Source organism: Equus caballus, chromosome 21 (assembly GCF_041296265.1).
Source record: "Equus caballus isolate H_3958 breed thoroughbred chromosome 21, TB-T2T, whole genome shotgun sequence".
NCBI lineage: Eukaryota > Metazoa > Chordata > Mammalia > Perissodactyla > Equidae > Equus > Equus caballus.
This window is the reverse complement of record NC_091704.1, coordinates 67,441,409-67,454,454: the sequence shown is the minus strand read 5'-3', so window position 1 is coordinate 67,454,454 and position 13,046 is coordinate 67,441,409. Positions and strand designations below refer to the sequence as shown.

The following is a 13,046-nucleotide window of genomic DNA, read 5'->3' as shown; positions in this document are numbered from 1 at the left end:
TTAATTTTCGGGCATAGACCACAAATATCCTGCTACTTAGAAACCTGGTTAGTCAACAGTGGCATTTTAATCAGAATTACATGAATGATAAACTCAGACTCACAGAGGACCTTCCACAGCAAACTCAATTAAGCCAATTTAAGTTCTTTACCAAGAATTTTCTATATATCACAGTTAAACATTTTTGACTTTGTACTTTTATTACTGGAAATTATTTCCACGTAAATTTTATAACCCAGACTTGATTCCTTAATCTTTCTGTCCACATCTAATTTTATCTGCCCAGTTTTTCTGGGGGAATTCCTACATCTGTTGGCTTTCTCTGTAAAGTCTATTTTCCTTGGCAGTCTAGTCACATGTCCTTGAGGTAAAGGGTCTACAGGATGGAAATGTCCTATGAGATATAATGGCTTTCAAATGACTCCCTTCACTTGTATGCTGGTGGTTTAAAATTCTACCACAATCTTAGGAATTTCCTCAGCTTACCGCTTAGTGCTCACAAGGTCGCTTCATTCTCACAAAACATAAAAGTGAGTTATATTTCTGATCAAAGGAACACAGGAGTGAGAAAGTAACTGACTCAAAGGAAAACTAGAAAACTGCAACCTAGAGACAAAGGAATGCAGTCCACGACCTATTTTAAATTTTAAAGGGGAACTCTTCCACGTATTTTAAAACGCAGCTATATTCCGTGCTACCAGCTGCAATTTTCAAACTGAGTTCTACCACTAGCAATACGCCCCTTGTTTAAACAAGGTGACATTTAACAGTGATGTCTCATAGTAAACACCGTGTTCAGTGCTAATAGAGTTTTGTGGCCATTTTGCACTTGATAAACTCATGTGTTCAGAAGGCATTAAACTGTGATCACCACCTATGTCACCGCCCCTGAGAACTCAACAGACATCTTTGGTTTTATTCTCGTTTTTGGTGGAAAAACTCAGTTACGCCATGAAATTCTTTTAGGGTAAATTCTAAAACTCTAAAACTTGTATGTAAAATTTGAAGAAAGAGATGTGTATAAATACAGGTAAAACGAGTTTCTCAAAGGTTTGAACTCCTAACTTTCACGATGCTAAGTAACATCCTTACCATAAAGCCCCCATGTGATGAGGTATCACTCTACGATTGAGCGTCTTACGCGCATGTGGGAAGGACGGAGGGAAATACCTGGGATGAGCACACCATTCCCAGCAATAGCCTGAAATGCACCACAGCGAGCGGCTACGGTGCTATTTTCCTCTCAGATATTTTCTTTATCTCTTACCAAAATTACTTATGAAAACCATCCCTTTCTGTAGCTCGTCGTTCTGTATCCTACGTCTGCCGTGCTATTCGTCACTAAGATGGTGAGTGTCTGTCTTCTGCCTAAGGCTCAGTGTCTCTCTCACACCAGCTGCCACAAGAATCACATGTAAACTTGTGCATGTGTTCATGTGCAGCTTCATTTCAGTCTATATTTGATTTGATTTCCTTAGTGGATTTTGGGCTTTCTGGGCTCTTAACAATATAAATACCTGCAAGGGACATCACACAAAATGCGATCATAGAAGAGAACCTCTTTCCTTCCGTTCACGTCTATCGTGAGTCTCGGTATGCTGGATGCATCGTGGTTGACCACCATGATGCAGGGGCTGCTCAACCTTTTGGCCTGATGAACGAGCAGGTAGCAGCGCTTGTTGTCCACATCATTAGCGATGACAAATCCCTCTGGGAACATAAAACGTAGGGTCAGGTGAAACATGGCATAAGGAGAATCATTTCCTGAAATACATAAACTCCAGGCTGGCAGATGAGAAATGGCAATCCACTGAACTTAAGACCACAGCTTAAGATCTGCAGGAACTACGTAGGTGGTCCAAAAAGGAACCAGGTGGCTTGGCACAGATTTTATGGTCACTTCAAAATTTCCAAACTTCAAGATTCATTTGTTTAACAATTATTCACTTCGTACAAACTATTGTGCCAAAAATGCCTTTTCTATTATTAATAACTATTTGTTAAAAAGGAGGAGGTGAGGGGATTAAAAAAGGTGTAGAAAACAAAAGAATCACTGGACGAGTGTTTAAAAGCCTGCACGTGTGCTGGGGCCCCCTGTAGACTCTGAGGATCAGACTCCTGGGGCGGGGTCCAGTCTCCTGAACGTCTGTGCTGTTCCCCAGGAGGTTCTAAGCTACACTCCCAGCTAAGAGCCGCTTCTGAAGGTTTCTGGGTGCTGCCTCTTCTCAGTTTGACTTCCTTCAGTTTGACTTCTGTGATAAAGACGTTTACCACAGAAAAGAGGGCTTTTAAAAAACAGTGCTAACAAGCACGACCCTTGAAACAGAATTAGAGCAGCTGGCTTAAATAAAAGCAAGTAGAATGAGACAAAGGCAGACAAAATTATTACAAGACTAACAAACACTATGAACAGTATTTTTCACTTCTTAATGGAATCTCCATAAAGGAGCAGCATTGATATTGTAATAACTGCCATTTTCTAAGCAATTTGCAATTTTATATAACATCTCCCAAGTTCAGAACTGACATCCATTTCATAAGTGTTGTCGAGTAATGTCACATAACTTGCCTATTAAATGGTGGTGGGATTTGAACCTGGGAAGTCTGACAGCATCTCTTAACAACTATACTCTACTGCCTCTCACATAGGCAGTAAATAACCAAAAAAGAAAAGAAAACCAACATGAAACTGTTACTATTGAAAATTCAAACTGAAATCTCTCTAGTATGGCTTAATAAATAAACACCATTTGCTTTTATAGAAAACACACATAATTCTAAACTAAAGGCTCCCTTCCCACAATGTGTGAACGTGGTTTGAGAACTAGGGAAGGCTGTGTGCCAAATGTCCAGTTCCACTTTCAGAGACAGAAAACCCACCTGCTTGTCACAGGCGGCTTCAGGCAATGTTGTGATCTTTTCCTCATCTACAACCCACCAAGGCAGCATTCCTACCCTCCGAAGAGCCAGCCCCACACATACCTGGGAAAGGGACATTCATGTCGGCATGCAGCATCTCAATCAACTGTGCAGTCTTTGATCCAGGTGCCGCACACATATCTAAGATCTATTAACAAAGCAAGAAAATGACGTTTTTATCTTAAGAATTATCAAACATTCTACATTTAAGACAGTTTTATGAGTCATTCTAGTATTTTGATTTCTATTCCAAGACCTAAATACATTTCTCTATAGAATGAACCTATAGCAGGATGTATTTAACTTACATAGATCTCAATATACACTGCCCCCACATCACAGAAGGATACAGATACTTGCTCCACAGGGGATGGGAACAGAATGGCATCAGAACCCAGTGAAAGCAATAAATTTAGGGAAGAACGAGCAAAGATACTAAGTATAAGACGCAGTGTAACATACTGCTACAGGGCAGAGCTGCCCAGGTTCAAATCTCGGCTCAGCCACTGACCAGCCCGGTGACCTCGGGTCAGTGACTTCAACTTTTCTTTGCCTCCTTTTCCTCATCCAGAAAAATGGGGATAGTGATAGCATCTACTCTCACAGGGATGTGTGGATAACAAATGAATTAATTCATGAAAAGAATGCAGAACAATGCTCGGCATAGAACAAGCTCTAGACACACACTCACTAGGATTTCAATCTGACTTAGTCAAGACCATTGACGACAGTCTGTGTAGTAAATAAATTAATAAACAAACTTGAAAAGGGAAGAAAACAGTTATCCAAGTTGTAAAAATTAAACAGGACAAAAATGCAAAAAAGAACCTAAAACAAAATATATATCATTCCCTACTTTATCCAAAGTGAAAAAACAAAAACAAAACCAAGGATTAATTATATTAAGAAAAAAGGTCTCGTGGATCGGCCCAGTGGTGCAGCGGTTAAGTTCGCACATTCTGCTTCTCGGCGGCCCGGGGTTCGCCGGTTCGGATCCCAGGTGTGGACATGGCACCACTTGGCATGCCATACTGTGGTAGGCGTCCCACATATAAAGTAGAGGAAGATGCGCACAGATGTTAGCTCAGGGCCAGGCTTTCTCAGCAAAAAAGAGGAGGACTGGCAATAGTTAGCTCAGGGCTAATCTTCCTCAAAAAAAAAAGAAGAAAGGTCTCAACAAAACAGAGGCAGCCCACCCACCGCAATTTCCCACGTGACACACACCTTATGGTGAGGGTGGGCGTTCAGCAACAGTGGTGGAATCATGCTAACGGCTTCTTGACGGCTGATATTTCCCTTAGAAAACAAAATTTTAAAGAAATCAGCAATGACATTAGAAAAGGGAAAAGATCCCAATATTGGGCATTATTTCAAATGCAACAGAAAAAGACCATACATTCATACACGAAAAAAAGTCATATAACACGCACATTAAATAAGTAGGACAGATTTTTATACTAAGAGATAAATGGTTTTATACTAGGAGATAAAAAATGCCAGGTAAAGCCTAGGTAGGGATGACCATTAATACTAAAACTTACTGTTAAAGTACCAGAAATGCAGGTATAATACTGAATTTTATTTAAAAAGGGGACTTGAAGCTTACATAGTCCCAATTTGCCATCTTAGGAAAGTAGGAAGTTAGACGAGCATCTCTCAAAGGTAGACAATGCCTCTGAAAGACTTTCAGGAACAGCAACAACCGAAGCACGCACAAGACAGAAAGCCACTGTTGGGAAGCTTTTCCCCCTAGATTCTATCACTTAGTCCTCCTGTTCTCAGGAACAGGCCACATCTGCTTTCTATTCCTGAGAACTGCCTCTCAAAAAGACGAAGACACGGGGCCTAGTCCCATGGCCTAGTGATTAAATCAGTGATTAATCAGCTTTGGTGGCCCGCGTTCAGTTCCTGGGCATGGTCCTACACCACTTGGCAGCAGCCATGCTGTGGGGCAACACACATGCAAAGGAGAGGAAAACTGGCATAGATGTGCCACAGCTCAGGGCAAATCTTCCTCAAGCAAAAAAAGCAAGATTGGCAACAGACGTTAGCTCACGGACAATCTTCCTCAGCAAAAAAAAAACCAAAAAACAAAAAAGATGAAGACATCAACCACTGCTCCTCTCTTCCCTTCTCAACGATAAATATCGAAAATTCTTCACTAAATCATCCCTCCTTAAGGTCTTCACTAGTGGGCCAGGACAACTGTTAAAATGTGTAACTGTTCAGATGCAGACAAAATTTTCTTGATGAAGTTCAGCACATGCCTCAACCACAACTCTATTTTAGCAGCCATAAGAATGAATGCCTTAAAAAAAAAAAGCCGTAACATACAGCTACCAGGAAGGTTCTGCCCCTTTACAACACAGGTCTTTCGTACGTCAACGGACATCATCTGATACTTCAGGATCTGACTAATTCGTACATTCATACCTGCTCATTTTCACCTCGTGGGCTTCTGGCCAGCAAGGAGTCTGTGAAGACTAAATCCTGATCAGCTCACTACGCACACTGATTCCAAGTTCTGAGTTATACCTGCAATTCTGATAAGCCTGCCCTGTTTTCACCCAAAGCATTAAAGTAGGATGGAGATGTCAGGCCCTCTACTACAGACACGCCAGCAGTGAGTCACCTGGTGCACAGCCAGTCTGAAGAACCCAGAGAGCATCCGGCCCTGCTGACTCCTGATGAAAACCTAGACTGGCTCCTTACGATGTATGCGACCAACACTGAACTCCCACCTCCTGCACCTTGTGGAGTCACCAAAATCTGGCTTTTCACAACCTACCCAACCATGCATCACTCCATCCCCACGAAGCCTCTGCTCTGCCGAAGCTCAAACCTAAACCATTCTCCAGCAATCTCTTCATCCTCACCTGACCTTCCCTCCAGATTAAAAGCTAAGCCAGAAAATCCTTTCTTGTAGTCACCCAAGCACAGAAATCAGGTATGTGGCAGTACTTAGTTCTGTTTCTTCCTCACTAATGGGGGGGCGGGGAGGAAGGGGGAGGTGGGACGGACACAACACACAAGAGCTCAGTTTACCAGGTTACCTAAATGGACAGAAAGCCAGCACAGTAGGAAACAGCTGTGGGTTGAGCAGAGGTCAGAACTGGGCAAGGTGAAGGGTTTCTAGATTGGTTATGGCTTCAGGGAAGAAACAAGAGAAACACAATAATTCTGTGAAGTGGACAGAGAAGCTCAGAACGAAAATGAAATAAGCATCATCTGGGACACACAGAGGTATCCTTGGCTAGAAAAAGGAGACCAGAAACTAGGAAGAGGCAATTTCTGAATTTAAATCATGAGATGATTAAGAATTCCAAAAGAATGAAAAGGAAACAGAAAAGCTTAAAATCTCCAGGCTTTGTGGGTATTCATTTAATCACGTATCGCCTGAGGGAACAATTATTCCGTTGGGGACAGTTTGATGTTAAAGGTAAGCAGCCTAGTGACGGAACTGTAATCGAGGAATTTGAGACGGCAAAGAAACAGAGAGGTCATTTTACGAGAACCAAAGTTGTCATATTTAGGTGTTTTCTGTATGTTTGTTTTAGCAAAGGTGGAGTATAGATAGAAGCAAGAAAAAACAAAAGCGATAAAAAGTGAGTTTAAAAATCTCACTTTTAATAAAATAAATAACATGGCCATGAGAACATATTACTTTTCCTGTTCGACAGGCCCCTGCAGGTGCACCTCAGGAAGTGAGAGTGGATGGGCAGTGGTCTCCTGAAGGACGCCCCACCCAGGGCGCGAGTGCTGTGCTCACCCCAGCCCTGCAGCCACCCAAACCCAAGAGGGCGAGAAACGAGAAACCAAGGCGACAACTGTCACAACGTCCTCACTAAATTTCAGGATTAGATGAGCCAAACAAGGTAACAGCTATATAGTCAGAAATTACAGCTGGCACAGACACTTACAGGTGTCTTTTCTGCATGCCTTACCTGCCTAATTGCTCCCAGTACAAGCATGGTTAAAGGATAGCTATAATACTAGTGAGTAGTAAAGCTTTAAGGAAACCAAGAAATCAAAACAAATCTACTCACAGATTCAGTTTCGCTAACCAGAAACTGGTGAAACTTTTCCAGTTGGGGAGACTTTCTCAAGATTTTTCGACTTAAATTTGTGTGCCAGGCAAGTTCTTCAGGATACCTGACCAAAAAGAAAGTAAAACATTTAGGGATTAGATATATTAAAGTGCTCTCCTGACAACTTCTTACCTATACAGGTCACATACCAAATGAGACACCCATTTTGTTCTACTTGCTCACATGCACCATCCTCTCAAGTACAGTCAGCCGACACTGCATGATGTCCCCGGGACAGAAGGAGCACAGTTCTACCTGCACCAGGGCCCAGCAGAAACAGGAGAGCCGGGGCTTACAAGAAACACTCGCATGTGGTATCATTATAAAAGTTTAATGATGAATGTTCAAGAACAGATAAAGTGGAGACTCCTCTGCTCTTCGCTACATATGGTAAGTTAACAACGGTATAGAGGTCACCAGAAAAGAAGACATAAGATAAATTACTTAAATTTAAAGAAGTACAGATCATACAGAATAAAATAATGGGGTAAGGCAGGTCATCAGAACATTTGACAAAAATGTCATTACAATCCTTTTTACTGTATTTTTCACTATTTCTAAAACAAACCAGTCCTATAATGCACTAAAATATTTTAAATATTAAAAAACCTTGGCAAGCACCAGTGCGTCAACTTGATCTCCTAGGCTGTTGTTTACACAGGCCTAAGAACGAAGCACCCCTGCCATTTCTGTAAATGTGTCTGACCTTTCTGTTAATGATAAGGTCACTGATTAGCAAATGTGTTCTTAAACCTGGCTCGCGCCCGTCCATTGATGTCCACTTGCACAAGTCAGTACACTGACGCAACACACGCCCACAACTCACCCACTGCCAAGGTAAACACAACCTGTCCCTCGGTGATAAATGTTACTGCAATTTCACCCCTTATTATTAAGTCCTAGGTGTAATAATGAGCTTAATTTAACAATGCAAGGTTACAACATTTCCACTGTCAAACTACAGCTAAGGTGACAGCCATGAAAATGAAACCAGAATGTCTGGAAAACAACACATTTGACTACTCTGAAACTGAGAGCCCATTTGACAGAAACAAACCCAGGCCTTAGATTGTGAGACACTACTCAAATGTCACGATATTATGAGATACATTTGAAAAATTCTTTCTACCAAAAAATGAGGCTTAAACTGGCTGATCTGTTCACGGGCACCCTCCAAATGTCCCCAGTGCTTTCATTCTATTTCCTATGCCAGGTACCCTCTTCAATATTTAACCTGTTTCAAAAATATAAAAGGAAAATACAATCATACTTATCAGGCAATCAAAAAACTAAGAGTTTAGTTTTAAATATTCCTCATTAGAGGTGAAATGGTACAGATACACTCACCTTTGGCTTTAGCTGTAGTATCCTGCAAAGTCTGCCATCCCATTGCAACCTTTGCAAGGCTGAACAGAGAAATGCCTACTTTTATTTAATTTCTGGCAACCCTGAACCGGCTGTGATCAATGACAGTATAATCATGCCAAGTTACCATCTTACCAATTCACCAAAACATCATTAGTCTGAATGCTGCATGCCATCAGTTATTGTAAATACCTGAGTTTTCATTTTCAAACATAGATAAGCAGTCTAGATATAAGCTGAGTGAATGTTTCCTTATGTGCCTTATAGTTTCTAAGAGTTCAAACGTAAATTTACTGTAACAAGATTAAAATTCTACTCCAAGTAATTACGATTGTGAAAGCTGTTAATCTTATGAAAAAACTATTTAACAACTTTCAAAGAGTTAAATACAAAAACAAACTGACAGTTAAAATGAATAAAAAGAATGTTTCATATATAACTTTAGGAACAACTTTGTTGAGCCAACAAATGTTTATTAAAATCTTTGCAGATTTTAACATCAAACAAAATAATCACAAAGAAATGTACTTAATGCTTAGCGATGTAATTCAAATTTAGCTCGAGTCTGTTAAGCCCTATTTGGAAACTTGTCAAGTCTCTAAAGGATAACTTAAAAGCACCACTGTCACCTTTACAACTTGAAAATTCTTAAGGAAAAATAAAATCTCTGTAAATACACACAACATCTATGATAAACCAGCTCCAATCCAGACATTAAAAAAAACATAAAAAAGAATGATAAGGTGTGTTAACAACATATTGTCAAAACAAGGCTTTTAGAAGAACATTTTAGGACAATTCCTTACAGTTCTGCGTCTGTGAAGAGTAAGGGGAAAAATGAAATCTGCCTAAGGTCTAAGTCCCATACTTAAAACTCCTTCTGGAAAACATGGTCCCCAAAAACACTTCTCTAAATCTTATTCTAAAATGTACCAAAAAGTTAAGAAACACATTATATGATCTTTTTTTTTTGAACAACACAGAAAACCACCAGACATCTTGGTAAGTTTCTGCTTTACTTGCTTGCTGAGAGATTTAGGGGTATCCCACATCTGCCAAGTGAATTTGATTGAATAAATGTTTATACAGTAAAACTGTCATGCAACTGTCACTGATAATGAAAAAAGCTAAGTATCAGGAAGCCAAATCATACAATATGTTGTTCACACCCTTCAGCTCGGTGTACAGAAAAGTAAAGCAAACAATCACACAAACAGAATGACTGGTTGTTATCAGACAGTGATTCACTTTCATTCTTCGACCACAGACAACCTTGGCTGGATACAATTTTAGCATCTGGCCCTTCAGTATTCACGCAAAATGTGTATGCTGTACACATCTATGATATGGACACTGGAAACCCAAATGGCCAACGAAAAAGAAAAGTAAGCAAATCTAAAGCCCATGATTAATGAAAACCTGACCCTGGTTTGTGATCACTAAAAGGGTATCTAGAGAGGAAAGATAACATCACCCACTTGAACAGTCAAAACCTCTACAAGCTGCCAGACAATGCTGGTAAAATTCACCTTTTTACAGCAATCATTTAAAATAAGTTTTTCTGTTTTGTGAGAACTCTCAGTGTCTCAAAGCTGATAATCTGAAATGTGGAACTATAACAATTTACTTTAACGATTCTTTTTTTTTGATGAAGATCAGCCCTGAGCTAACATCTAGCGCCAATCCTCCTCTTTTTGCTGAGGAAGACCAGCCCTGAGCTAACATAGGTGCCCATCTTCCTCTACTTTATATGTGGGACGCCTGCCACAGCATGGCTTGGTAAGTGGTGGGTAAGTCCACACCCGGGATGCGAACTAGCAAACCCCAAGCCGCTGAAGTGGAAGTGGAGCATGGGAACTTAACCACTGTGCCACCATGCTGGCCCCTAATGACTTTCATATCTACAAATTAACCCAGGGCTTGTCGTCCCAACAGTTTGTGCTTGAATATTTCAGGTATTTCACAGGACAGCCTTACACTGTCAACACAAGGGATTGTCTTCAGACACCTGAGACTTGAACTGGGCCATGGGAACAAAGGACCTCCAGCCCAGGTAAAGAAAGAGTTGGCACGGGGGTGCAGAGTATGCTTGGGCGCTGGAGGCAGTGGGAAGACAATCAGCTGGGCAGCCTTGGCGAACCTTGTGAGCTTAAGTCTGTCCTTTTTCTGAAGGTAGAGAAGCCACTCTGCAACAGTTTTGACATGAGAAAACAAGGGGTTTAAATGGAAATGATAGAAGTGGCAACATCACAGAAGGAAAGAGGCTGGATAGACCTGGAAAAATCGACTGAACTCCATGATTCAAATATAGAGAGCCACAATTCATACATGAAAACTTGCACACCAGCATAAAGTAATATCAATAGGGGCTGGCCCCGTGGCTGAGTGGTTAAGTTCGCATGCTCTGCTGCAGTGGCCCAGGGTTTCACCAGTTCGGTTCCTGGGCGCGGACATGGCACCACTTGTCAGGCCACGTTGAGGTAGTGTCCCACATGCCGCAACAAAGGTATACAACTATGTGGGGGCGGGGGGGGGGTGGTTTGGGGAGATAAAGCAGGGGAAAAATAAAAAAGAAGATTGGCAACAGTTGTTAGCTCAGGGCCAATCTTTAAAAAAAAAAAAGTAAAAATAAAAATTAACATCAATAAAAAGCACCGGGTAAAAGAACAAGAGGATGTCTGGGAAGTATATTCACGTTCTTTCGCGCTGACAGCAAACGCATTACCAAGAAATACATTCAAGTGACAAAGATTAAAATCCCAGGGAAACATCCAACAGCATGAAGCTTTGTTGTACCTACCAACTGAGGGGCTGTGGAACTTCAACCTTCTGACCATCCACCTCCAGGTCCTCCAATTCCTTGAAATACTTGTTCTTTAAGCAATGGAGAATCTCTTTTGCATGGCTATTAAAAAATAAGCACATTTCAAACTGATCTGACAGGCTAATTTAATACGTTTTATCTTTTTGTAAATTTAAGATTACAAAGGTTTTAAAACTAAAATTATCTTTACATGAGAGAAGACATTCCCTAACCACTGCCTTTTTATTCTATTCCTTTACAATTTAATCAGTCTTCATTGTTTAATCACTAAAGGGCGATAAACTATATACAATACCACCATATTCCTTCCCTCCTAAATGTGCCTACAGTTCCATTTTTACTTGCAGCTGATCTTGGAAAGACATAACGACAAAGATTTAAGAAGAGAGTGCCAGAAGTTGTACGCAACTCTGTAATGTCACAAATTCTCCTGCGTTTCAAGGGGCAGGCATCCTCAGCTCACGAATCCCCAGGAGTCAACCCTTTCCCCGACTTCATTTTTGTTTCTTATTCTAGCTTCCCAACTTGCAATACCTCCTTAACCCATTGTCGACGAAAATAATCCACAACCAATCTATAAATGAAAATTTGGGTGAGTTTATTCTGAGCTTAAATCTGAGGATTATAACCCAGGAGAGTCTTTCCACAAAGGAACAGAGCACTCCAAAGAAGTGGGCGTATACAGGGTGGTTATATACCCTCAAAGAGTATGTTTCACATATGATTGAACTGTCCCTTTTACAACAGTCACGAGGCTGCTCTGTCGGCACAGCGATTGATGGCAACGGCAGACAGGTCTGCTGTCTCAGTGAACACCGCGGGGTGGCAGGTGTGTTGCCAGAGATGAGCACTGCAATGGGTTCCCAGCCTAAAGAAAGATGCTTAATGTTTAAGGAGATGCCAACGTTGGGAGGGGGGAGAGAAGTTGCACCTTTATCTCAAGGGCCTTTGCTCTTGCCATAACGAATCTCTAAAGCAGATATACAATGCATGCTCAACGGCGCAAGACAAGGTCAGGCCGAATTAGTTTTACACAAAGTGGCTTCCTCATATACTCCAATATATCCTACTACTTGCCATTTTTATTTGTCACCATGCCGTTGGACCCCTGCGCTCCCTCCTCAATGCTTCCAGACTCCAGAATCCACACCGCTGACATGCAGCGGCTCTTCAATACTGTTAACACTTCCGGGTGAAAACATCCTCGTTTTTAACTTTGGGGCCCCTCGTACCAATTCATGAGGAAACAAGCAAGGTCCCCCTACCTTTTGTAACCAGTAATTCTCAACGTGGCGGGGAGGGGCTCCCGGAGCGCTCCCATGAACTGGTCCCACTCGCCCTCGGGCACAATCTTGAGCTCCTGGTAGTAGTGCTCGAAGAGCTTGTTCTCCTTGACGATCTCGGGATACCCGCCTTCCCAGCCCTGCGGAACAAGAAGGACGTCCACCCAGGCCCGTGCAGCCGCCTCCCCCCCGCGCCCCGCAGGCCTCGGGGTCGGACAGGCCTACGCGGGGCCCCGGCCCGCCTTCGCCTGGCTCCTACCGCCTCACTGCGCTTCCCGCCGCCCTGGGCACCGTCCTCCGCGCCGTCCGGCCGCTGCCTCTGCTGCAGTCGCCGCCCCCGCGCCCGCCGCCCCATGGCCCCCGCAGCCGCGCACGCCACCCGTGTCCACCGGCCAGCCACCGCCGCCGCCGCCGCCGCCGCCGGACTTCCGGGCCGAGCTGAGGCCCCCGCGCGCCGCGCCGGGCCTGCTCCTCTTAGGGTCTGTAGGGACCTTCAAGTGCGCCAAAAGCTCCGCGACCCGCGCCCCGGAAAACAACGAGCGGGAAGAACCGCCGCCAGCCCCGCGT

General features: G+C 42.6%; 1 protein-coding gene across 1 annotated transcript in view; it reads right to left on the bottom strand.

Moving 5' to 3' along the window:
* NSUN2 (NOP2/Sun RNA methyltransferase 2) overlaps positions 1-12,910 on the bottom strand; it is a 29,141-nt gene extending 16,231 nt beyond the window's left edge. Inside the window, exons 1-7 of the mRNA XM_001501223.6 lie at positions 12,739-12,910; positions 12,462-12,619; positions 11,173-11,277; positions 6,966-7,071; positions 4,144-4,215; positions 2,983-3,067; positions 1,518-1,710 (exon numbers count right to left, since the gene is read on the bottom strand). Of these exons, the coding sequence (XP_001501273.3) occupies positions 1,518-1,710; positions 2,983-3,067; positions 4,144-4,215; positions 6,966-7,071; positions 11,173-11,277; positions 12,462-12,619; positions 12,739-12,834 (815 nt within the window). The 5' untranslated portion in view covers positions 12,835-12,910. The remainder of the gene's footprint in view (positions 1-1,517; positions 1,711-2,982; positions 3,068-4,143; positions 4,216-6,965; positions 7,072-11,172; positions 11,278-12,461; positions 12,620-12,738) is intronic.
* Positions 12,911-13,046: the final 136 nt, after the last annotated feature.